This window comes from Mus caroli, chromosome 9 (assembly GCF_900094665.2).
Source record: "Mus caroli chromosome 9, CAROLI_EIJ_v1.1, whole genome shotgun sequence".
Classification (NCBI taxonomy): Eukaryota; Metazoa; Chordata; class Mammalia; order Rodentia; family Muridae; genus Mus; species Mus caroli.
The window spans coordinates 4,711,764-4,739,074 of record NC_034578.1 but is presented as its reverse complement, the minus strand read 5'-3'; the positions used below and the strand labels follow the sequence as shown (position 1 = coordinate 4,739,074).

The window sequence follows — 27,311 nt, the reverse complement described above, 5'->3', positions numbered from 1 at the left end:
GCATATGTATCAAAAGATGGCCTAGTTGGCCATCACTGGAAAGAGAGGCCCATTGGACACGCAAACTTTATATGCCCCAGTACAGGGGAATGCCAAAAGAATGTGAATGGTGGGTAGGGAAGTGGGGGGGGGGGTATGGGGGACTTTTGGGATAGCATTGGAAATGTAATTGAGGAAAATACGTAATATAAAAAAATATTAAAAAAAATAAAAGAACACATACACACGAAAGAAATAAGCCATAGATTAGGAGACCATTTTGCAACACAAAATTGAAAATAAATCATAATGTAAAGATGAATCCAAATAGAACAGGAATCAAAGAGCAAGCAGAGACAGGGATCTCAGAAAAGGATGGGACAGGTACAGAGCCGAGGGAGTGAAAACTTAGATGGCCAGTGCATTTTTACTCTGACTATATATGTACATATGTAAGTATGTGTAGGTATGTATTTTATCTGAATCTGTGTTTTCTATGTGTTCCACTGCATGTGTGTAAATGTCAAACACAGTTATGAGTGCCCTGGATTGAACTTGGGTCAATGGGCTTGGTGACAAGAGCCCTCGGCCCTCTGATCCATCTTGCCAACCATAGCCAGGGCTTAGCTTTGCTATGTTTAAAGTTTAACAAGAGAACACATATGTAGAGGACTTGCTCAAACTCTGGTAAAGAAAAGTAAAACTATAATTAGATAGCATGAAATTTCTGTGAGATTTGAAACTATTAAGACATCTAAAAAAATCTGTAAAGGGTCGAGTTGTGTTCCTCAGCCTCAAAATTCACACAATGAACACAATTAAGTCCTAAACCAGTGTCACTAATTGTGACCTTATATGAGATTGAATCTGAACAGGAGTCATCAAATGAAGGTGAGATTATTAGAATGGGCTCTAATCAAACAGTATGGGAGTGGGAAGAAGATTTGAACTTAGAGATACCTACAAAGAGAAGACAGCCCTGAGGAGAAAATAAGGTTGCTAACTAACATCTCATGTCAGCTTTGTAGCTTCCAGAAATGGAAGGTAAGAGACTTCTGCTGTAGAAGGGCACTCAGTTTGGGATCCCTTGTTCTAGCGGGACTCAGAGACTAATACAGTCTGAGCCAAACTTTGTTCCAAAGTTGGCCAAGGTGGATGCTCAGACCCTGATAGAAGAGAATCTGGAAAGATGTTTGAAATTCAGTTTAGCATTATCTGGTAAAGCTCTGAGTATTTCAGGAGTTATCAGTTCTCTTAGATATCCACTTCACAGCTTGGCCACATAATAAAACTTTCCAAAATTTTATTAGTTGGTACTGTACTATACAATAGATATAAGTCAAATATTGCTATCAGATATTTGAAGCAGTTATTATAATTAAGGACCTGAAGTTTTTGTACACCCACATTGTGGGTGTGGGGAGAGAGAATACACAGGTAGATATGGGTGTACATGAGGAAATTTTTATACAAGTTTGTGGAGGTCAGAAGACCACTTTAGGAGTCATTTCTCAGGTACCTTCTCTAAAGCCTGGAACTTACCACATAGGTCAGACTAGCAGAGCAAAGAGCTTTCCAGAGAGCTGCCTGTCTCTGCCTCCTAAGAAACCATTGCTGGGGTTGCACCATGCCCAGCATCTTCCCTAGGTTTGCTTATCAGGCTTAGGTTTTCATGCCTGTGAAGCAAGTGATTTTTTTTGACTGAGCAATGTTCATGTGAACATGTATATAGAGGTCAAAGGAAAATCTTAGTTGTCCTTGGGAATGCTGCCCACCTTCCTCGAGATGGTTACTAAGTGACCTGAAGCTCATCAATTAGGCAGGGCTGACTAGACAGCCTTGGGGATCCTCTTGCCTCTTCCTCCTTGCATGCTACCACACAAGACAGTATTTAAACATAGTTTCTGAAGATCAAACTCAGCCCCACATTTATAAGGTAAAGACTTCATTAACTCTACCATTGCTGTGTCCCTTCTGACTTTCTAATAAATTTAAAAAGTTTACAATGTGGCTCTATAACACCTGAAAGTATCCAAAACATGCAGATATGAATGTCCACAGCAGAATTGACTATAATCATCTAAATCTAGAAATAACACAAGTACCTAGCATAATAGAGTGCATAAATCAATTATTGTGCTTTTATGCAATGGGAAAATACAGAGGCATGAATAGAAATAATCATATAAAGTTGATGAATCTCAAATTATCTTGTGAGCACATTAAGCAAAGCATGAAAGAACACAAGTAGCCCAATGCATTTGAAGGAAGGCTACAATAGGGTAAATACAGAGTGGTAAATGATAAGTAAAAACAAAGAAATTATCCCAACAAGACTGATTGGGAAGAGGTTTGTGGGCATAGCCTGATATGAACTGTATGTATATATTTTCCTTTATTGAAAATATATAGCCAGGTGGTGGTGGCGCACGCCTTTAATTCCAGCACTTGGGAGGCAGAGGCAGGCAGATTTCTGAGTTCGAGGCCAGCCTGGTCTACAGAGTGAATTCCAGGACAGCCAGAGCTATACAGAGAAACCCTGTCTCAAAAAAACAAAAACAAAAAGAAAAAGAAAAACAAAAGCAGAAAATCTATTTTTCTGTCACCTCATTTATGCAGATTATGGTTTAGCCTTCCTCCACTCCTCCCAGTTCTCTCCCTTCCCTCCTCCAGACTCCCTCCTTTTCTGTCTCTCATTAGAAAACACATAGGTTTCTAAAAGATAATAACAAAATATAGTAAGATAAGGTAAAAACTAACACATCAGAATTAGACAAAACAAACCAACAGAAGGAAAAGATCCCAAGTGAAGGAACAAGAAACAGAGACCTACTCATTCCCACATTCAGGAATCCCATAGAAACACTAAACTGAAAGCTATAATATATACAGAGAACCTGGTGCAGACCCTGTGACTTGATCTCTGTGTGTGCATATGAGCTTTTATCATGCTGATTTAGAGGGCATTGCTTTTGCTTTTGTTTTGTTCTTGCTTTTGCTTTTGTTTTGTTTTGCTTTTGCTGTCTTCCATCCCCTCTGGCTCTACATTCTTTCTGTCACTTCTTCTGTAGGGAGGACTCTCTGAGGCCTGGGGTAGGGGAGAGAAGTTGATGCAGACATCCTTTGATGCAGACATCCTATTTAGAGATGAGTGTTCCAAGGTCTCTCATTCTCTACACAATGTCTGGCTGTGGGTCTCTGTATTTGTTCCCAACGACTGCAGGAGGAAGCTTGTCTGATAATGGCTGGTACTGATTTATGCCTGTAGCAGAATATCACTAGGAGTCATTTTATTTCTACTTTTGTTGTTGTTTCTTTGGGTTTTTATTTGTTTGTTTGCTTTTAGAACATGATTGTTTATTTTTATCCTGGGTCACTCTCTGAGCTATCTAGTCTCAGTTTGGCTTTTTTGTTTTTTTCGTTTGGTTTGGTTTGGTTTGGTTTGGCTTGGTCACCCAAGCAGTGTTGAGTATGTATACCATCTTGTGAAGCTGTCCATAAGTCAGATTAGTTGGTTACTTCTACAAGTTTTGTGTCACCATTGCTATAGCATATCTTGCAGACAGGACACTAGTGTAGACCAACATGCTTATGGCCTGGTTGGTGTTTTCTTTTTTGGTAGCTATAGTAAGGATGCTAACAAGTAAGGGTGAAGACTCTCTGTAGGCACAACTTCTAATTTTCCATGTCCACTGAAATGTGCAGGTGTCTTCAGCAATGGAACTTTGCCATCAGTTGTGAAAAGCAACCTATAGCAACAGCCTAGTTTGTTTAGGAATTCCCATAGGATCCCTTTGGTCAACAACTCAATTAAATATGACCTAATCCCCAGTACTGCAAGTTTTATTTGGTCACTGATGTCCAGTTTGGGCTATCTTCCTTATTATGTGTATATTTTAGGAAGATTCTACAGTATTGGATTTCCATACAATCCCTCAAATGTCCCTTAAATTTATCTGTTTCTCTTCTCAGTGCCCCCCTCCTCTCCCAATTCCTACTTGATTCTCCCATTCCATTGCTTCCCATCCATGCATAATTATCTATTCTATTTCCCTTTCCGACTGAGATCTGTTTGTCCTGATTCATGTCTTACTCCATATGTAACCGCTGTGGTTTTCAGCTTGGTTATTGTTGACTTAACAGCTAATATTGTAAGATCCTGGTGAGCCTTAGCTTAACAGGGACTCCCTGAGTGAATGACACAGAGCTGAGAATCAATGCAAAAGGCAAGAGGAATTTATTGTATCAACATGTTGGGGTCGCAGTGCACATGGAGAGAGAGAATGACCATGACAGCCAGTCTGGCAAGCCTTTACATAGTTCTCAAGGCAGCAGCCATTAGATACAATGTGATTGGCAGAACACTGATTTTTAAACTGATTCATCTTTAGGTAATGAGGTAAGTGGCCAATGGTCACGAAATGTGTCTATGAGCTCTGGGCCTCCCCTACCCATGGGTGGCCAGTACCTGGTGGCCAGTCCCTCCTCCCTGTGGTCTGAGGAATGTAATTAGCCCCTCCCTTCCGGAGGGGGGTTGCCTATGCTCTTTATGACCTTTCTCTTCCAGGAGGGGAGGGGTCCAGTGGAGTTTTCTAAAGTTCCTGAGCTGACCTCTTCATTTTCCTCATGCAAGTGAATACCATATTTATCTTTCTGGGTTAGGGATACCTCACTTAGAATAATTTTTTCTAGTTCCATACATTTACATGTGTATTTCATGATTCAATTTTTTAAAGGCTGAGGAATACTCCGTTGTGGAAATGTACCACATTTTCTTTATCCATTCATCTGTTGAGCTTGTTTCCAATTTTTGGTTATTATTACTAGAGTAGGAATGAACATGACTGAACAAGTGTCCATGTGAGAGGATAAAGCATTCTTTGAGTAGATGCCCAAGAGTGGTGTACCTGGATCTTAAAGTAGATTGATCTGCATTTTCCTAAGGAGTGTCCATACTGATTTACACGGTGACTACACAAGTCTGCATTCTCACCAGCAATAGTGTCCCCCTTATTCCTCATCCTTGCCAGCATGTGCTGTCACTTGTATCACTGATCTTAGCCAGTCAGATGGGTGTAAGGTAGCTAAGACTGTCAAACACTTCTTAGTGTTTCTCAGCCGTTTGTGTTCCCACTTTTAAGAATTCTATCTATACTGCAACTTTTTAATTGGATTATTTGCTTTCTTGATATCTAGCTTTCTGAATTCTTTATATTTTGGATCAGATAGTTTATTACATGTATGAGTGTGCTGTCTCGCAATAAAAATGAGAACAAAATGTAGATTTATCATTACTCTAAGGCATTCATTATGTTTAAGTAATTAACATCACTTTTCCTTTAAATGTATAAGATCAAAGCATAGAAAATTAGCGACTTTCAATGGAAATTATTTTTTATCTTCTTTCTTGTGTCTGAGTATCTCAGTTTAAAGGCACAGCCCACCAGATCAGTAGGAGGAATCTTCATAAGTGACTCTGCTGATCTGAATACAAGTTAACTAATGTTCTCCATTTATAGGACATACTCACTGACATTTAACTGTGGCTATATACTTCTCTCTCAGCAGTGTGCACTTATTAGTGGGGTATAAATATAAAATGAGCCAGTGATTTCTATGAGAAGTTATTTATATATTGGCTGTAGATAACAGGGAAGAGTCTACAAAGAAAAGTATTATTATTGTTATTATTATTATTGCTAGAGCTGTAAAAAAATATAAAAATCAAAATTTTGAAGATTTCTGTACTTGAGCTGCTTGAAGGCAGTTTTAAATTTCCCATTCTACAATTTAATTTCTCATTACACAATCAAAAGATTGAAAATTTCACACAAACAAAGGTTGACTGCATAATTCAAATATGGTATAATTGATTGTGATTGGTAGGAGACAAACTAAAAAATTACAACAATATACCAAAACAAAATCTACATGAGGCTCAAAGAAAATTACTAACATTACATCAAAACATCAGTGAGCCTGTCTTATTTTATGATTTCAATTATGCTCTAACTTAATATACTAACCTTGAGGCAATCATTTTTCATGTCTTTATTTCAGTCAACACTTTCAGCTTGACTGTTATCTACCAATGCTAATAGTTAGAAGACATTAGTTTCACTGCCATGTACTGATGTGATTTGTAGAAGACATCAGTTTAACTGTTATCTGCTAATGTTAATTGGTAGAAGGTACCTGACATATGTTGGAGAAAAGAGACAGGCAGAGTCCAGATAGCAAACATTTTCAAAACTGTCAAATAGTCCCACTGTCTCCGTTCTCTACAGCCAAATTCTCTTCAAGCTATTTCATCAGGTAGGTATGTTTATGCCAGCAAGCACTCTTGATCAATGCTATTATTGACTTTCATGCTGAAAATTCAATGGCCAGTTTATTTATTCCTGTTTTTGTTGTTGTCCCAGGATTGATGTCCTGTCTAGTCTACTTTGATTCATGCCTCCAAAAATCCATTTCATATTTAACTCTAATAAGTCCATATTACTAGGTCCTGCTGACTCTTCCATTCTGAGCATATATGGAAATCTAATAAGCATTTGCAATTTAAATGTCCAATGTGAGACTCAGATTCCATTTCTTCTGTTGTCCAGTTGGCTTCCACTCAACAGATGGACACCACATCTGCTTTGGAGTAGTCATGATCTCTTTTTCTTTTTCCTACAGCTAATATCTATACAACAAACTACATCTATCTGGAATCCACTCTTTAGAAATATATCAACTTATAAAACCGTAGTTTATGTTCCTGTCATCTCTGTTGTGCGTTAGGCCCCTAACTGGTCTCCAGTGTCTAGCCTTATCTCCTACTCAAAAGTCTATCTTTCTTAAAGAATAAAGTCAGACTGTATCTTTGCTTTGGTAAAAGAAACTATAATTGTCTCCTACTGCAATCAGTTTGTATATAAATCCCTTTACAAGTTCTCTGGAGAAAAATCAAATGGATATCTTAGAGCTCGCTGCTCACCATCTTCTGCTATGCTCCAGAGGCCAGGATTTATTTCTTTGTTATTCCTGGAATACACCAAACCTATTCCTGGAAGTACCCTCCTTCTATTGCTTCAGTAGAATGAGGCCTGGAGAAAATATACTGGAATTTTGACTAGCTTGTTCTTGTGCAGGTATTATGTGAGCAATCCCCAGCTCCTTCTCCCAGTAAAATAACTCTACCTATTAGCAACTCGAACAGATCCCTAAGATTCAGTTAACTCTAGCTGTGTCTAGAGTCCCTACACACTTTGGGATGAGGCAATAGTGTAACTTTTATAAGAATGTTTTCAAGAATGGTACAGCAATCAGTCTTCTAAGATAGAATGTCCCTGTACTGAGCTGAGGACCTGTCAAGATTCTTGCTCTCTACAGTAGGTAAACAGAACTCTATCACACACCTCTCTGGAGGTACAGGTAACATCTCATCCTTTTGCACATCCATGAAGAAATCAGGGCATGGGAAAGCAATTCAGAATTGAGAACACATTGGTTGCTGTCATTGCTGTAATAGAAACCTGATTACCTGAGACCAAGAAGTAAATTAGTGTCTTTTCCCAGTATCTACAAAACTATGGCAGGTTATCTTGTAAATATGCAACTGGAAATCCCAGGTCTCTCATCATGATTGACATCACTAATATTGCAGGCTTTCTCTATGTTCATTCATTATATCTAGCATCCAGAAAGTTATGATTTTCTTTAAATAAACAAACTAAAGTTATCAAAGTCAATGTCTGAATCACATCTAGACACACAGGAGAAATAAGTAATAAAGATGGTGGCGAGAGGAAGGCCATATGACCCATGTTTGAATGACAGCATAGGAGACAGATTTGTGTAACTGTCTGAATGACTTGGCTCTCAACATGTCTATCAGCTTCTGTTGCAGTAGTTTGCATGTCAAGAGAAAAAAATGTTCTGGGAAAGATTTGTACCAAATAATTAAGGTTGTGTCAACATTGAACAGAAACTGAGCCACCAAGTCAGAAATCAAGTTCTGCTCTGGGGATTTCTTTTTCTTCTCATATTTGCTGATTCATTTCCCAGATTATTTTAAAAGGAGGCATAACTTAATCCTTCACAACAGATCCTAGAAGAAATGAAATCCTAGTTTTACTAAATCTCTTATGAAGAGAGTAGATGTCTCAAACTGTGTATCTTCCTTAGAACTTATGTATTGCTCTTTCTACTGGTGTGGAGAAGGAATTTTATCCCAGCGGAAAAGCACTTTGTCTAATTCTGGGCTCTAGGGGGGGCCGAGAATAACAGACATGAATATGACAGGGCATGTTTATGAAAGGCAGTGATGAACTTCGTCAAACTTGAGTCAGAGTGGCTTTTCTGTTCCAAAGGGCAGATGTAAGGTAAAAATATCAGAACCAAGGAATCTTTTTTTTTTTAGATATTAGAAAAATCTTTTACTACTAGACATATGAAAATAGAGGGTGCCTTTAAGTCTATATCTGCAGAAATTATGGAAGTGGGTTCTAATGGGAAGCCAAATCATGGTCATGGGATAAAGCACACCAAGAAAGAAACAACGTCCATCTCCTTCTGCTCTGGCTGAGTCAGGACCATGAACCTGAGCTAGCCTGGGTAGCCACAGTTGCTCCAGCCTGGAAAAGAGATGTCTTGCATATGCCCTGGATTCCGACCCTAATACATTTGCTTTACATGTTGGATTTTGTCTCTTCCACATTCAACTTTGTCTTCCTTTTCCTGCACCTCTGTCACTGCCAATATTCCAATTCATGCTGAGTGAACAAAAGCAGACAGATGCCACCATAGGCTGAGTACATATTTTTAACTGCCCACTAAGTCCTTTTGACTTGGTCACCAATCAGATCAGGCTCTTGACATCAATTTTAGCCTGAAGTTGTAATAACAGTCCATGTGTGGACCATTATCCTACAGAAAAAAAAATACTTTAGGGCCACCTATCTGAACAAGACTAATAGACCCTTTAACATTTCACCATAAGTTGGTGAGGAACTATTAGCAGTTAATGGATGCTAGAGAAGGGTTGTCATTTTCTTCAGTGGTATAGCCACTAAAAAGTTGCCCATGTTCTAGTAAGCAACCTCCTGTTCATGCTCAAATGAGAAACTCCAGTTAAATTCAGGATGCAGCACATAAAATAAGACAGGAAAATAGGAGGCGGAGCTTGTTGAGAGGAAGAGCTCCAACCAGAGAGGAGGAGTGAGAGAAGAGAATATAATGTGAAATTACTAAAATTATTATATAAAACTCCGAGACAATAAAATAAAAACACTAAAGAAGTCTCCAGGGTGCCTTTGCATTCAGCCAGTTCACCTGTAGACATAACAGCTATGCCACACCACTAAGAACTGTGCAGGATCCTATACCTGTCAAAAGGCCTTCTCTTCACCCTCTTTTAGCTCCACAGTTAGCATTAGAGGAGTCAAAGCACTCAAGGATCACTCCCTCCACAAAAAATGCTTGTAAGACTTAATGTGCTGCTAGCAGGGGACAGTGGGAGGAAGCGTTTTGTAAGTGCCTGCCTTGTTCTGCACGCTGTTGCAAGATCTCATAACTCAGTGGAGAAATGTTGGGAGGGTATTTACATGTACTGTGCACAGAATAAAGAGTGGAAATGCTGGAGTCTCCACTGAATTTAGAGGTAGGTGAAGTCTAAACTACTGTGATCAATGCAATTGATTCTATAAATAAGCAAAAACGATCAGTACTCCAGGCAGAGATACCAGAGTGGGCAGTGCAATGGATGTGAGACAGAGCACTACACCCTGGGTTTCAACAGGATGAGCTCAAAGGGGAAGCTGTCTCTCTCTACTTCTGCCTGTCCATTAACTGAAGAGTTGTATTGAATTGGACCCAAAGTTTACAGTTTAGATTTACCTACACTCATTTATAAAGCCTTCATTTGCATAAATGCTATACTTATTGTATTAACTGGACACATGTGGTTATTTCAAAGAAGAGCAACACTGAAACTGGATTTGGTAAGGGAGGAACAACAGCTCATTGTGCTTGACTCTTTACCATTTCCCAGGCTTGCAGGAATCTGGGTAAAACCTATAAGGACTGGGAATATGGTGGGTGGGTTTCCCTGGCAACGCTGTTGCACAATGGTAACCTCTGCAGTCTCCTCCCAGCCTAGCCTGTTTCAGGGAGTGGCTGCCCAAACCAAGCAAGGAGAGAAAGAAAATCAGGACCCTCACATGAAGAGTCAGGGAGGAACAAAAGAACATGGAAAACAGCCAATCAACGAGTTTCCTTACTAATTAAAAGGTAGTGAGCAATAGTCGCTAAGCTTCAAGCTGAAATGCTTAGCCACTGGACTGACAAAGCTAGAGGTTGCCTCATCAGCCCTGTACCCTTCAGTACTCTGTCCTCCTGCTAAGCACTCATGTCTTGGACATTTGACTTCTTCCCTTCCTGCCTTTTCTAGGCTTGTCTTCTCTGTTGCTAAGTCTGGAGACAGCTATCATGGCTCCACTCTGCAGCTTTGGCTTTTTCAAGGTCAGATTGGTGTTTCTCTTGTCCCACAGCTCACACTGAGTGCTGATGTCTCTCTGAGCCCACATTCTGTGCTAGGCCACAAGGACATAGCTAGCAACAAGGGAACTGTAGATTTTGGAGTCATGTCATGCGACTTATATATCAATAGGTGATTATACAACTAACCCCCTTTTTGGTGTGAAATAAGCTTTTTTTTTTTTTCCTGATTCTTCAAAGGCAGGATGCTTTAGGCTTGGGGTCAGCTGGTCATGGACCATATGGTGGCTCTTTATTATTTCTTCTGTTCAAAAATATCTTCTTTTTCGACTCTGTGACAGGGCATCCTACTCTTTCACCAAGCTGCACTAAGCCCTCTCTGCTATCCCATACCCTTTAAAGACTTCCTCTCAGTCCCATAACTTCCTTTTCCTGTCTGAGAAGGGTCCTATGGGCTGTATGTTTGTTCATGCTCTGAGCTTAGAGAGTAGTTACGTTTATATTTTCTTTTGTGCAGTCATCAGTGTGAGTCATGGGCTTTTCCCCAATTTTAGAACAAATACCCCTGAGCTTGTGGTACAGCCTAATGACACACAAAGTTATAGATAAACACATTACATCTCTCTGGGAGAAGTTAACATGGGAACATTGTGGAATCAGATGCAAACTTTTAATATAAAACAAACATTAAGAAATATTTGTGCTTACAGCAGGATGTACCAGATCTCTTTGAGAGCAAGTCATTTTTATTCTACAGTGGGGAACATAAAACATTAAGAATTTTATATAAATAATTTTTCATTTGTAAAGTTCAACATGCTCCGTCTCAGCAAGTCTCTCTGGAATGGTTTTTCATGACATTATGACCACAGACGTTAAGCCTTAATAATTACGACCTGCTGTGGACACTGCCCAGAAGTTTTTCCAGAGAACTCAAAAAATATCTTGGTGATGTGAAAGAAATATTATCAACATCATGTTTTAAAGATTTATTTCTCCAAAAACTTACACATATCCACATTTTATTCAATATATCTTTTTATCAGTTCATTTTTAAAGTGATGTCTGGTCACCTTGTGAAAAAGAAAGGGCTGTCCACCTAACTTCAGAAATCAAAGGAACAGAAGGCTCTAGTGCTTCATTACAATTATTGATCAAAGCCAAATAGAGATTGTCATTGTCATGAAGGGCAGCTTCACAGAAAATATGTCCCCTACCCTTCCTATCTTTTCATCAAACTTCTTAACTTTTTCTTATTGGTGGATGAATTTGAATTGGCTAAACTAATCCATGCATCAGGCATTTTTTGTATATCACATTGTTCTAAATGTTATGAGCATAGTACTCAACCCTAGATCCTGCCCTTAGTATCAGAACACCTCAGAATGTCCTTGTACTGAAGTATCTAAAAAGTTCCAGTAAGTTTCCCCAGAGAATTATGGGAGCTCTAAGGAGAAGCAATGTGGACTTCAGAGAAAGCTGACGATTCTTTGAGGAATGACCTGATAGAAACAAGGCAAGCATAACCTGTCTCAGGGAAGAAGAGCTACAGCATCAGGAGCAGCAGCCATTTGTTGTTAAAAAAAAAAAAAAAAAGGTTGAAAACACAAAGAGAACTGATGTTGGAGACCAGGACAGCAGTCAGTCAGCAGGAGTCAATAGACTGAGCTTGTTCCCTGGAGCATCTCATTGATTTGATCGATCATTGCCTACAAGTCAATCCACAGAGAGGAGTGATCTATTCTGTTATCATGTTACAACACATGAACATTTATTAACATAAAAAATTAGATTTAAAAACCTCAAAGTGGCTATGATCATGGCAGTTCCTAATGTTTGTGTGTCTCCTTCTTCTTATTCTCCTGAAAATTGATAAAAGAAAATCTCATAAAAGAAAGAGAAGACACAAAAACTAAAATCTGCAACTGAAGAGAGAAATATGCATAGGAGGAGGGGGGGAGGGGAAGGAGGAGGAGTATTGGAAGTGGAATGAGCACAATGGATGTGCTCAGAGTTCAGTTGGGGAAGTTCCAGCCTTCAAGAGAACTGTGACCTCATCCTGAATCCCAGAATTTCCCACAGCAAACCCCATTGCAAACCATGCTGTCATCCTTTTCTCTTTTCTCTTTATTTTTTTAATTATTGAGCCATATGAAAATGTCTGTTTCTGTAAAACTTCCCATTTTAGAATACCATCATAAATTAAAACATAAATGGGAAAATGATCTTTGCCCTTGTTCCTGACCCATTTGAAATATGAGTTTGAAAGAAAGTATTAAAAATATCATCTTACTTATCCAAGAGTACAGAAAGAGCATTGTAGATATGTACCATGACATCAAAGTACTTGAGTTTGAATCCCACCTGGATTAATTAAACACATGACTTTTGGAGGATTACTTCATAAGTTTGCACATTTTTCCCTATCTGTAACGTGGAAAGAAACAATAAGCCTACTTCATAGAGTTTCTGTTGGGTATTAAAGAGTTTGCACGTATAAAATGCTAAGCTAGTGCCTGGAACACAATGCACCCTTTAGTCATGTTTCCTCTGCCAGTGCTTCAAGAAACTGATCAATGTTCTGGCCCAGCCACATAAAACAATGGACATTGATGAAGATTAAACAAAGTTAGAAGTCACTTCCCACTTTTATTCGCATATTCCACATCCTCCAACACAGAGGACTGCCATATGGGACAGAGAAAATGCAGAACTTCTCTACCACTATAGTAGTCACACTTCTGTAATTGTCAATAGCCATAGATGCAACAGCAAAGACTCACAAGACAAGAGAGAGGACAGGACTGTGATGAGACAAACAGCTGTTCGGGGGTTGTGTGTAATTCACTCTGAGATGGTTGACAATGAATCTCTTGGAGTTTCTGATTCAGGAGCTGTAGCGCAGAACCTGGCAAGCAGAATTTCTAATGAGTTCCTAAGGGAGGATTGGAGCATGCCACTAAGAAGTGCCACCCAGGGCAATGGTCCTTACTTGGAGTGTAGGCTCTTGTGGGGTGTGTGAAGTTTGTGTTCTAACAATATCCACGTTTTCCTAACATTTCTTTTCTAATGTTCTTTCAGCGAAATTGCCACACTGGCTCTCCATCCCACCTCCCATTTCACAGTCTCTCCCTATCACTTTACCAGTGAAACTTGCTGTCTTCCCTCTCCCTGGCATTGTGCTAATGTCCAGAGCTCTCTCAAACATTACATGTCTCACAGTTCAAACCAAGACTCCTTTAACTAAAGCAACAAAAGTTTCTCATCTGTCTTTTCAAAAGACGCATTTCCAACAATCATTAAACAGTGAAATAAACCTATTATTGGTCAAATATATTGGGTTTTGATCAAAGCAATATTAATGGTGGAGGTACTCTGCATGAGATCAGAATTAGCTGGATTCTTTAACAAATTCTTTAATTTACACACATATCATATCTTCATCTCAAAATGCAGGTGATGATAAATTCCTCTGAGAAATGCTGGGAGAACCGAATAAGTTCATACACGGAATAAACTTACTAGAACTGTACTAGTCACAGAAGAAATACTAAGTGTTAGATACCATTATTTCTATTGGCATTGTTAACCATAGAGAATTGTGTCAAAGAGCACCCGTTGCTCTTGCAGAGGACCTGTATTCAGTTGTCAGCCCCCACACAGTGGCTCATGGAAATCCCTATCCCCAGTTCCAAAAGAACCAACACCATCTTCTTACTTCCACGGTTACCAGGAATGCATTAATATATGCAAGAAAAATACCCATATGCATAAAATAAAACAAAGAAATCTAACCTTAAAACTAATTCTAATTTTTAATTTATATGTAGGCTTTTTATGAAACTTTAAAGGAAAAATGTGTGAAATAATAAGCTCTCTGTAAAAAGCAATGCAATGAGCTGAAGAAGAGCTTGGGTCATTCTGAACTTCTCTTTCCTCTTTTCTTCTCTTCCAAGTGGAAATTATAGTGATTACCACTGGGTTTCCCATGAGAACCCAGCAAGTTAATGTAAATAAAACAAAGAACAACAATATTTCTATTGTCAGCTAGAAAATATAAAGTGCAAGCCAGTGAAATTTGCAACAGACCGTAAAAGATGGTTGCCCTTACCCTTTCATATAGTTCCAGCATACTGGGCATTATATTTCATAATTACAGGATATATGTTTCTCCTATTTTTAAACTACATTTTTAATTTAAAGAAAATTACATCATTTCCCCTTCCCTATCCAACCCTTTCCAGGTACTCTCTCTCCCATGCCTTCTGTGCCCCACAACTCTCAAATTGATGGCTTTTTCTTTGGTCATCACTATTGCATACACACACACACACACACACACACATGAATCCTGCAGGGTCTATTTTGTTATATGTGATTTCAGAGCTTAACTTTGCACTAAATAACAAATGGAGGGGCCAGATAAATGTGTTACAGTGTGGTTTGTATATTAGTGGAATACTATTTAGCTGTAAAAAAAAAAAATGCAGTCATAAAATTTGCAGGTAAATAGATGGACCTAGAAAATCTCACAGTGCGTAAGGTTGCTCAGACCCTGATAAAATGTTACATGGTCTCTCATCTGTGATTCTTATCTCTAAACCTTAAGATATGAGTCTACAACATGAAATAAGCACAGAAACCAGGAAAGTACAAAGGGACTATAGTGGGAGTGGAGGGCTCTCTTGAGAGGAAAACAGTAAGGTACAAGTGATATAAAATGGGAAATGAAAAAGTAGAGAAGGGCTCCAAGTGGGGTGAGGATCCAAGAGGGAGGAGAGAGGTCAATACAGAAGGAGAAGAGAGGAAACAGGACAAATAACATCAATGTGTGACAAAGCCTCAAGGAACCATATTATTTTACACTTAGTAGAAATTATACATAAGACATTTAAATATGGGCCGGGCGTGGTGGCGCACGCCTTTAATCCCAGCACTCGGGAGGCAGAGGCAGGCGGATTTCTGAGTTCGAGGCCAGCCTGGTCTACAAAGTGAGTTCCAGGACAGCCAGGGCTATACAGAGAAACCCTGTCTCGAAAAACCAAAAAAAAAAAAAAAAAGACATTTAAATATGTATTTATCTACATACACATATGACAATGGTCCCCAAAAGAACCACAGCCCCCCCCCAAAAAAAATAGCGGACATGAGAAATCTCCTATTGAAGTGTTGGTCAGGGGAGTCCAAGTGTCTCCCAACAGTCTAGACTATTGATGGTTGACTCCCAGAGGTTGAGGGTAAGACCCTACTGCTGAAGATATCATACACTTAGGATATAGGACTTGGATGATTCTAGCAAAATCTAACTAAAAGCCTCCTTCCTGAAGTCTAGCCTACATAGAACTAGGGAATACTGTGCATACTGCTAATGAAGGAAGCAAGCTTTATTCAGCTGCAGCACCTATGAATCTCAGCAATGAGCAGCATGACAAGATATTCATAAAGGTATAATAAGCGATACTCGCTTGTCCGTGGTAACCAACAGCTGCCTAACTGATCATAAGATCCACTCGAAAGGAAAGAATGTTTGTTCCCATGCCTGGGACTAGAAACCTAGCCAACTTCACAGAGTAAGTGAGGTCACAGATCTTAGAAAGAATCATCATTCTGCTAGACCAGCATTACTATATTCTAAACCTTCTCTTTATACCCACAGATAAATATACCCATCATCAAAGAAGTATCTCTTTACAGCAAATGGAGCTCATTACAGACAACCACAATTAGACATCATCAAAGACAAACAGATCATGAGGAGCCCAGCCCCATTAAAGACCAACAGATCATGGGGTGCCCAGCCCCAATGGATACATCTACATCACAATTCCTGCATTTATTCAGGGAACATTATGGAAGAAGGGGCAGAAAGACTATAAGAACCAGAATACAAAGCAGTCTGGTGTGAAACGGTCTCTCCTGGAAATAGTTACATAAACAAGACCAGAACAATGTCAGTATCAGTAGACATGCTAATGTGCAGAGGGGTTGTTCCATGGGGTCTCACCCCTGGACTGAGAAGTACCAGCAATTCATGACTGCTGGGAGAGCTGGCTTCTCCTAGTGATCAGCCCATTTCTCCTATTTAACAAGCCTGAAAGTGAGTGTGTCTTTATATTGTAAGCCTCTGCACTGAAGCTCTGTTGGGTAGCTGTCATTGCTGTGACATATCTTTAATCAGCAGTGCCTATGGGAACATTAGAGGCAATAGCCTCCATGAGTTCAGTGGGGGATAAAAGTTCAAAAGTAGATCCTAAAAATAGTGTGAAATATTTTCGACACGCATAAGAAATAAATAAATGTGTATGTGTGTGTATGTCAGGAACTGTAGGAAATCCATAAGGAACAGCAGTGAATTGGGTTCTTTAAGCAGTGCTCTGGAAACATATAACTATGAAGTCAGTTTAATTGCATCCGACCAATCAATTGCATAACTTGAGTTAAAAACCAAAAAAAAAAAAAAAAAACCAAAAAACAAACAAACAAACAAAAAACCTATAGTAGAAGCTGAGGAAATGACTCAGGGGTTAAAAGTACTTGCTCTTGCGTGAGTTTGGTTCCCAGTGCCCACATCAAGCAGATCACAACATCCTGCAACTCCAGCTCCAGGGATGTCTAATGCCCTCTACAGTTTTCACTGCATCTGCACACATGTATACACAAACACATACATACACACATGTATGCACACACACATAATAATAGTTATAATAATAATGATAAGTAAATGAATAAATCTTAAAACTGTTCCTACACCAATATTCTGTTTGTCGTTTAGGACAGCACTGTGTAGAATACAGGGCCATTCAAGAGTCTCAGATAAAAAGGATTCAGGAAAGTCATTTCTTGAATGTGAAGTATTCATGATCAGGTAAGAAAAAAAATTATTTTATATCCATCAACCTTTTAGCTATGTGATTCTTTCCTTGTCAGTAAAATAAGAGTTTGGAATGTTCACACCTCACAGCTTTTATTCCAGTTTGAACTGCTTAATATCTCTGAAGCATGGAAAAGTCCACAATGCCACAGGTAGGTTACAGCATTAGGGAGAGCCTCCACTCCAGTTGTTGGGGTGCCCACATGGAGATTGAGCTGCACATCTGCTGCATATGTGCAGGGAGCCTCATTCTAGGACATGTGTGTTCTTTGGTTGGTTTCTGTGACTGGCCTCAGTGGGAGAGACTTGATGCACCAAGGTGGCATGATAACCAGGGGAGCTCCACCTTCTCAGAGGAGAAGAGGAAAAGAAATAGCGGAGGGTCTCAGTGAGGGGGAACCGGGAACATGGGCAGTGCCTGGGATGTTAATTAGTTAATTAATTTAAAAGTCCACAATAAATTTTTAAATTCTCTTTACTGGATGTAACCATGTCAGGTCAATAGAGATGAGTAAATAGATTCAGAAAGCAATTAAATGTCTGGGGTACGTAGGTTGACTCTGACCAGGAAAGATGGAGAACACTTTTAAAATAGAAAGACATAGTCAAAGATGCCTAGTGTCTTGCAGATTCATAGTCTTTGTTCTCCTGTCTTCTGAATATATTGAGCATGTCACAGATATCTCTGCTGCACATATCAGAGCCAGCATGTGACTTTTCATATTATCTAATGTAAAAGGAAGAAAGCATAAGGGAGGGATGATGCTGTGCTGAGCCCGGTTTGTGTGTACAAGCATGATTGTGTGGGATGCTGAGAGGGTAAAAGATCTTTCTGTACATGCGTGCCACATGTGCTTCTGAAATGCATTGGGTTGGGCTTGCATGAAGACTTGCCAGCTTTATAATTTCCTGCTCATGCCTAACATCTGTAAATTTCTCCATCATTATTTGTAAAACAAACATTAAAAATAGCCAAGTGGCTGCTTTTAAGACTCAACCACATTTGTACAAGAAAAAGACTTACTACAGAGTAGGTATCCCAAAAATGTGAGATCCCCCAGATAGAGGTAAATATTTTGGATCAGCTGTCTGTAGAAACAGAAACTTACATTGCATTGTATACAATTCTTCTTAGAATTTTTTTCTTCTCTTCCTAAAGCCTCAATTAGCTGAAAGGGAAGCCAGTTATGTCACAGCCATGTGCTATGGGATAGCTGTAACACTTGTTTGTGTAAGAAATGTGATTCAGTCAACTCCAGCGGTTTAGAATCTTGAGACGCATACCAAATTTTAAATGCCAGGGTTTAATTGAAACATGGTGTAAAGATGAAGATGTCTCCTTGCATTGAAACCAGCAGAACACTCCTAAACAAAGAGCAATCACAAATGGTAATTTAACTCATTAGATCCAATTATAGCTAGCATTTTAATGAAACAGAGAAAGAAAAAAAGGAAGAGTGGACTCAACAAAATGTCCTTTTTAAATGATTTTTACTCTCTAAAAGACAAATTGTCCTGGGAAGTTAGTTCTGACAACCCAGGGGACATAACTGTATGGAGAAAAATGATGTGCCATTTCCTTAGACATTAACAACACTCTAACTAGAGAGACTGCTACAGATGGTCAAGTGCATCTGAGGGTCATTCATTGTACAATCCTGTGCTGTAAAAACATTTTTCATGACAATCAGTGTTTCCCAGTGGTTATTAATTACCTCAAGCCATGGAACATTTTGAAAAAAATAAAGTGTGTCTGTCTGCAAAGCCCACTCCATTAAGTCAAGGGTGAGACCCTTCTGTATTGTGAGTGGCTAGGGAAGTACTGATCCCTAAATGAAACTGGAAAACCAAAACCAACATTGATTTTCACACCTGCTTTTCCCCTGAGACACGGCTCTAGAACATAAACTTTTTTACCATTAAACATTGGTTGATAGTCATTGATGTTTCTATATATCTCTGCATTTGGAATATGCTATCTCCAAATTGTATTTTTAATTGTTTCATTGAGTTTTTTCTCTAAGAATTGTATTTTCAGCCATGTATGGTGCTCCACACCTGTAATTTCAGCACTCAGCAGGAGTTCAACCTTTACTACATCATGAGCTCAATGTTAACCTGGACAAACTAGTGAAACTCTATCTCAAAAATAAAAATGGAGTTATATTTTTCATGAATAGATGATCTATTTCCCTGCTTTAACCAACATTCAGGATTTGTCATTAGTGTTACTGATGTTATTTCAAAGGGAATAACAGTTAATTACGATTCTCACTGAGTTCAAAACACCAACTGTGTATTTTTGTTTTCATAATAGGAAATATAAAATGGAATTAAATATTTCTTTGAGGTTTGAAGAGATGAGAGTGCTTGTTCTGCAAACATGAGGATCCAAGTTCAAATCCCCAGAACCCAAGGGGAAAAATTCATATATGGTTGCATAAACCTGTAAGACCAGCATCAGGAGGTAGAGACTAATTGATTCCAAAAGCTTACGAGCCAACCAGGCTAGCTGAAAGAGAAGCAGATGGGTCAGAGAGAGACCTTGCCTCACTATAAGAGGGAGTAAGGCAAAGAACCATAGAAAATCACACTCAAAGTCCTGCTCTGTCCTCCACATGCACACAGGAGCACACAGCTGCAGTCACGTGCAATCACCATGCACATAACACACACACAAACACACACGCACATGCACACAAACATGTACATATACACACTTGTAATCAACTTTAAACATAGAATTGGATTATTTTCTTCTATGAGTGTATTCTCACACATATATGCATATATACAATAAGTCAATAATTTTGATAAAAACTTTGTAAAATAGAATTGCACTCTTTTCTTTTGTAGATGTTCCATCTGTCACTTTCTAAGTTTCATTCTTTCCATAAGGTTTTCTGTTTTTATATTGTGATATTTTATACACACTAACTTTACATCTTTCCCCTGGTTACACTGTTATTCTTAGTTTCTAAGGCCCTAATACTGCTGTTTTCAGCTTGCTGTGTACTGGGTTCTGCTGTTACCTCACTCTCTGACTTAACTGTTTCCCAGTGTGCTCAGTCACTGGTTGTAGTGAGCCTGTTTTCAGTGACTTTCTCGTGGATGAATCTCCTAATCAGTCAACATGGATGGGACTATTCCTTCTTCATGACTTAGGGTCAGGGTTAATACACTAAGATCCTAGGCTTGATGAGTATCTCCAGTTAAAATTGCCAGGGGTGGAAATGTCTTCTTCCTGATAATTGTTCTGACTCGCTGCTAGTGGGCATCATTTTTCTACCCTAACATCTCAGTATTCTGAGAGTCCTGGTTTCAGTCAAGCTACAGCTCAGTTCTAGCTCTCACCTCATTTACAGCTCAGACTTTTCCCACTTTATATTCTCTCTGGTATCTTTGTTCCTGACATACAGCAATCCCTTATAATTTTTTAGCAATTTAAATAATGTTCTTGTTTTGTTTTGTGGTACTTTTGATCAAATCCAGGGACCTTGGCTATGCTGACAAGCATCTTACCATGAAGCTATATCTATTCCCAGCCTGTCAAGTTACTAATGTTTGAAAATATTTTAACATATATTATTACAGTATGCTTGCTATAATGGTATAATTTTTACACTTATTTATTGGGGGTGTACATTACTGTACAGTATACATACAGAAATCTGAGGATATTTTTCCAAAGTTAATTTTTCCCTCCCCAGATCAGACCCCAGGGATCAAACTCCATGCACATACCACACACACACACACAAGTGGCAAGTGGTTTTAATTCTAGTTTGAAATTAAAGTGTTTCAAAACAACAGAGACTAGTTGATTTAGTTCAATTGGTCATTGGGTTATAAATCATTGAATTGTTACTATTATATTCAGATGGTGAATAATGACATGGAAAAAAAAACCTGAAACAATGACCAATCTGATAATGTTAGTTTAAAGCAACAAGAAAAACTTATGGTAGCATAAGTTTTTATAGTAGTTTTAAAGGTGTGACTAGAGACACACCTTTAAATAAAGGAGCTCCTGGGGCCTTGACGAGACTTGAGACTCTATTTGATTCATCACTCAAAATGACTGTAATAGGATATAACATTCCTAATTGGAAGTTAGAAAAGAAAGTGATAATCTTTATTTCAAAAGCACTATCATTAAAATGTTTACACTCCCACTTTCCAAAGCTTGAGAATGTGCAGTCCGTCTCCACAAGATAATTTCCCACAATCCTCAGAAGTCAAGCCCTAAAACTACATGTACAAACATTCTTTTTAAGAAGAGAAATGTGGGGCTAGAGAGATGGCTCAGCGGTTAAGAGCACTGAGTTCAATTTCCAGCAACCACATGGTGGCTCACAACCATCTGTAATGGAATCTGATGCGCTCTTCTGGAGACAGTTACAGTGTAGTGTACTCATAGAAATAAAAATAAACAAATATTTTTAAAAATAAATAAACTTATTTTTAAAAAGAGAGAGAAGAGAGATATGAAAGAAAATTTGTTAGTGAGAGTAGGTGAATTTGTATCACCAGAATAGCCATTAACAAAGCTCTGGAATCTTATAGGGAAATCTCAAAGATTTGAGAAACTAGCTACCCTGTACCTGAGATGCAACAGTGGTTGCTACAAATCCACCAGCAAACATCTGACTGTGGAAAAAAAAGAAGAAGGAAATGAAAAACAAAAGTCACCCATTCACAAGCTTAAAAGACTCTACCAAAGGGAAATGATTCTCTTCAGCATTTTCTCCTGTGTCGTACATATGGAAGAACTGGTGTTTACTGGCTAAACTTTTCCAGTTATATTTTCATTCGACTGTAAAATCTTAAAACTTTGACAGAGAGCACAGTGGACTAAAATAACCCTGAACTTTTTTGGGAAATAACAGATTTGAGAAAGAAAAGGTTTAATTGTTGTGAATGGTTCACTCTCAACATGAGTCAACGAATGGTGCCCATCATGAGGTGAAGCCCATTACAGTGTCTTTCCGCATCCTGTTCCTTACCTGTCCACATGAAGAGTGGGCTGAAACTCCTAACCTGAAGGAGAAAAGTACTTTTGCTCTAAATAGTATATTTAGAGACCTGCTCTAAATATACAATTATCGAATATATAATTGTATACAAATTATTATATACAATAGTAATTTAAAGAAATTAGTGGTTTAAACAGCAAATTACATTTGAAGACATTATATAAAGTGTTCAGAGAACTTGGAATTCTTACTTTATTTAATCTCACTGCTGATAACAGAATAAGTATTTAAAGCAAAACATTTTCCTAAAGACAAAGAAATAAATCAAAATAGAAATTGTAGAATAAACATGTTCTGTTAATGAGACCATCTTATTTTTGAAAAGGCATCCAGTTACTAAATCCCTTAATTTAGCTAGTTGATAATGTTACTAAATAGTGTCAGAGCTTGGCAGAACTCAGTTCCAAGACAAGGTCTCCTCATGCTGCCCAGACTAATCTCAAACTTGAAACCTCCTATGCGGCTAAGACTACGGGTATGGACCACCTGGCCCAGCTTCACAGGAAAACTGCAGATAGCTATGTATGAAATTCTAGGGTCAATTCATTTTTCTATAATTATTTCTTCTTGCCATGCATCTTCTTGTCTTTAGTGTTATACTATCCAGGAGCATATCTAACATCCAGCTACATCTAAGACCTTGGGAACTGGAGTTTTAGCAGAATCTCCAGGTGATCATGTGCCTATCAAAGTTTGAGAAGTTTTAAGTCTGTCTGAAGAGACAGAACATTTTAGGGCTGGGAGAGGGCTTAGTTGGTAAAACTGCCTATTGCAAAATCATGAGGACCCACGTTCAGATCCCCAGCATCTGGTTAGAGTCCAGTCTGCCAGTCTAAGCAAAATGATGAACTTCAGGTCAGTGAGAGACCCTGTCCCCCAAAAAGTAATATGGAGCACTGTAGAGGAAGACAATCTATGTCCATCTCTGGCCTCTACACACTAACATGTGGGCAAGCACATCTGCACAGTACCACCCCTGCACACCCTCAGGGACGGAGGCAGAAGGAAGGAAAGAAAGAAAGAGATTTCTAATTGGACAGCAAATATAACATTGACAAAAATGTCCTGAAATTACCTATAGACTGTGAATACAAAAGGTAATGACTATTACATTAGGAAAAAAATGCTGGACAGTATAACTTAAGAGGTGAGTTTTATGTTGTCTGAATTATATCTTAATTTCCCAGAAATGGAAGGGTCAGTTAGAGTAGATGTGTTTGACTTGCACAGCTCAGATGAATGGAACCACATCCAACTTTTGGTTTTTGTTTTTTTTTTTTTTTCATCCTCAAGAAAATGTAGATGCCCCATTTCCTGGGGGCTCAGCTCTCACCAAGAAAATAAACCAGAGCAGGCTTTGACTCTCTCAGCCCTGATCACAGCCCTAAAAGCCAAGCTATGTCATCAGGGTATGCCAGGTTCCCCCCCCCCCAATGGAGGTGGGTTGGATATCACCCTCCCTCCATACTCTAGAAGAGCTAACCAAACTGATAATGGCTTTCCCAGGAAACAGCTTGCGGAAGGCTGTGACAGGCCAGGAAACCTGGGTATTCGGTCAAGCAGAGATTAAGGGAAGGTGTAAAGAGCCAGAAATACTGTCGGTCTACTACACAAGTGCTCACAGCCTGCCAGGGGCAAAAGAGAAAGGAAGACTTTGTTTCTCCATTCTATTATCTGCTGTCTGTCCCTTCCCAGCACCACTGTCACCAACCTAATGGAGGGGGGGGGGTCAGTTGTTGTTGTTGTTGCTGCTGCTGTTGCTGTTGTTAAAAAGGGCTCGTAGTTATTGAGATGCCACTAATAAAGAACTGGTCTCTGTTTTTCTATCCTACGTACAAAATCCTGAGGTCTATCTCCCCCGTTTAATCTCAGCTCCAGGGTGAGAAGGAGGTTGCCCATTCTCTCCCTAAGTAATCCGTGCTCAAGACCAGAGGACTTGGTAGAACTGGAGAGTGCACTATGGTGGGTTTCTTCAAAGACCCTTAGAGTTCTGATCACACAAATCTTATCACTGGAGCAAAGACTGGAACCTGATCAGATCGTGCCTGTTGAGCAGAGTTCCTCAGGGTAGCAGGAGCTGTAGACATTGACCAAGCATAGCTCTCCTTCCCCCTATGGTGACAAGCTTTAGGTCCCCTGTGGTGACCTGGTATCCCACCACCAGTAGTGGGGCGGGAACCACATGGGCTCAATCTGAGGGTGAGCGCAGCCTTTGAGTGCTCACCAGCAGCCAGCCTCATCCCATCTGCGCTCGCACCCCTCGCTTGTCTGGGAGTCTGGAGAGACAGCACTGTTGAGGCGCGCACGGGACCCACTCGTGTAACCCATGCTGCCCTCGCCCATACTTACAAGCTAGGGTAGTAGCCATATGGTGGCAGCGGGAGCTGTGGGTAGCCGTCGTCTCCCAGCTCGTCCATCAGCAGATAGTCCTGGCTCTCGTTGCGCCGCGTGCCCGCTCCAGAGGCAGCCTTCGGAGAGCCGCCCCTCCGGGTCACGAACCTCGGGCTCTGGCTCATGGCACAGTGCCTGGCCGGCCTGCACCCCTGCTTCCGTGGATGGGAACCTGGAGAGAAGGGGCCGCGTCACCAACTGAGCTGGCCCGGAGCAAAGCAATGCCAGGGAGAGGATAATGAGGGAATAGATGCAGATTCCTGACTGGCTAGGTTCTGCCAATGGCTTCCCTGCCCGCCAGAGTGGAAGTCACTAGTTAGGGGCTTGGGAGACAGCCGCGAAGGGAACCTTGACCTGAGCGCATCCGGACCGCGCAGACAGGCGGCCCCAAGCTCCCAGGCAGAGGGCACAGGCGGGGCCTCAGTGGCAGCCGCCAGGGAGAGCCGCTGAAGAGTTACTATGTCAACCGTGACTCTCCAGCCCTCGCCTCCCGCCTTCTTCCCCCACATCCTCCGTCACGATCCCCACCTTTAAAGGGATCGAAAGGACCGTCCAGAAATCCGCCGACCCCTGTCTGGAAGCCACAACTTGCAGAGCTAGAATAAACTAAACTAGTGGGAGCCAGGCACGCTCTTTATTTGGGCTTAGGAGGGTAAACTGCTCCCAAAGTAGGGTTCTTAAGTAACACTAAGGGAGGGCTTTGGAGGAAGTTTCTTTTAAGTAACACTCAGAAATCAGGATCTTCTCCTTCTTCCACGCTTCCTTCATTTTCTTGAGATGTTTCTCTCCCATTCCCAAGCTCCGACGTAATGGAAGAGCAGTCTGTGTTCTTACCGTGGAATGTTCCTGGTTCCTGAAAAAACCAACAGAAAAAAGGCATTTTCCGTTGATGTCTGCTTGCTTTAAGGAAAATCCTTCCTGATTCATTTGAATGCCTTAAATCGTGGCTCTGCCTGGTGTATTTTCTCCAATGTCCTAACTGCTTTGAAAACTTGTTTTAAAAATCTGATCAATTGGCATACATCTGTCAAAATCAAAACCTTCTCAACAAGAACAAATGGGATTTCTCTCACTGGTTAAAGTGCTTGGAGCAAAAGAATGGGGACATGCGTTGGGGTCTCCAGTATTTACATAGCAGTCTTCCTTAGTGAAGGGCATCTCTAATGTGAAGCTGGCTGGCCAGCTAACCAGTGATCCCTGCTTGAAAAAGTCTGGTGGAGGGTTGACAGAGAAAGAGAACTTAAATTGATGCACATGGGCATTCAAATTCCCCACCCTATGCTCAGTTGCACACAGAGACAGATACACAGAAAGTCACACAGAGATAGACTGACAGACAGACAGACACACGCACACGCACACACACACACACACAATAAATGAGTATTTGTAGTGGTTGAATTAAAAGAAAATTAAGAATCCATTCACTCACTATTCATCACTATTTAATGCATACCAACAACCATTTTAGGATTCAGGGGCAATCAGTTAAAGGACTGTCTGTCCTAACAGTGCTCCCAGGAAAGAGAAATGTTGGTTAAATAATCAGAACATATAACACTCACCTCTAAACCTTGCACTTGGAATCCTGAGGCAGAAGATTGGGGTGAGTTCAAGTCTAACCTTGACTACATATGAGTTCCAAGCAAGCCTGGCCTACAGAGTCACAATCTGCCTCAAAAGAAAAGATGAAGAAAAAAAAACATATAAATTTAAAAGCACATACAATCTTCTATCCCAGGTCCCTCAGAGACCAGTCTGCACAGGAGAGCACTAGGGCTGCAGAAGCAACATACCTTCTAGGACAGGGCCCCTTTCAGGCCTTCATATTCAGCCAGGAAGCACAAGTGAGCTCCAGACCTCTGTGCACCTTCCGTGCACGAGGAGAGCTTGCCTGCAGAGAGTACTCTGACCACAGAGATTCAGGAGAGAGTAGACTCGCAGGCGGGGTGACAGAGGCTAACAGAATCACAGGAGGAAAAAGCTCCAGTGATAGCTATAACAACTAGTGCCAGATATTACCAGATGGGGAAAGGCAAACTTAAGAATCTTACTAACAGAAACCAAGACCACTCACCACCATCAGAACCCAGCACTCCCAACACAGTGAGTCCTGGATACACCAACACACCCAAAAAGCAAGACTCAGATTTAAAATCATATCTCATGATGCTGGTAGAGAATTTTAAGAAGGAAATAAATAACTCACTTATATAAATACAGGAGAACACAGCTAAACAGGTAGAAGGCTTTAAAGAGGAAGCACAAAAATCCCTTAAAGAGTTACAGGGAAACACTGCTAAACAAGTAGAAGGTCTTAAAGAAGGAACACAAACACCCCTTAAAGAATTACAGGAAAGAGTAGGTGCACAAGCCCCTTCCGGTCCAACCAGCACCAGGGTAGCTAGGGCGCAGAGTCAGCTGACACCACCAGCTACCCAGGACAGCCACCACAGGATCTTAAGACTTCTGGTGAGTGGAACACAGCCTCTGCTCCAATCTCTAAACAGAGACAACTATAACAACTAACTCCAGAGATTACCAGATGG

The 27,311-nt window shown here is 40.1% G+C and overlaps 1 protein-coding gene across 1 annotated transcript in view; it reads right to left on the bottom strand.

Annotated features, from left to right (window-relative positions):
- Trpc6 (transient receptor potential cation channel subfamily C member 6) overlaps positions 1 to 25,177 on the bottom strand; it is a 116,469-nt gene extending 91,292 nt beyond the window's left edge. Inside the window, exon 1 of the mRNA XM_021172271.2 lies at positions 24,721 to 25,177. Within this exon, the coding sequence (XP_021027930.1) occupies positions 24,721 to 24,887 (167 nt within the window). The 5' untranslated portion in view covers positions 24,888 to 25,177. The remainder of the gene's footprint in view (positions 1 to 24,720) is intronic.
- Positions 25,178 to 27,311: the final 2,134 nt, after the last annotated feature.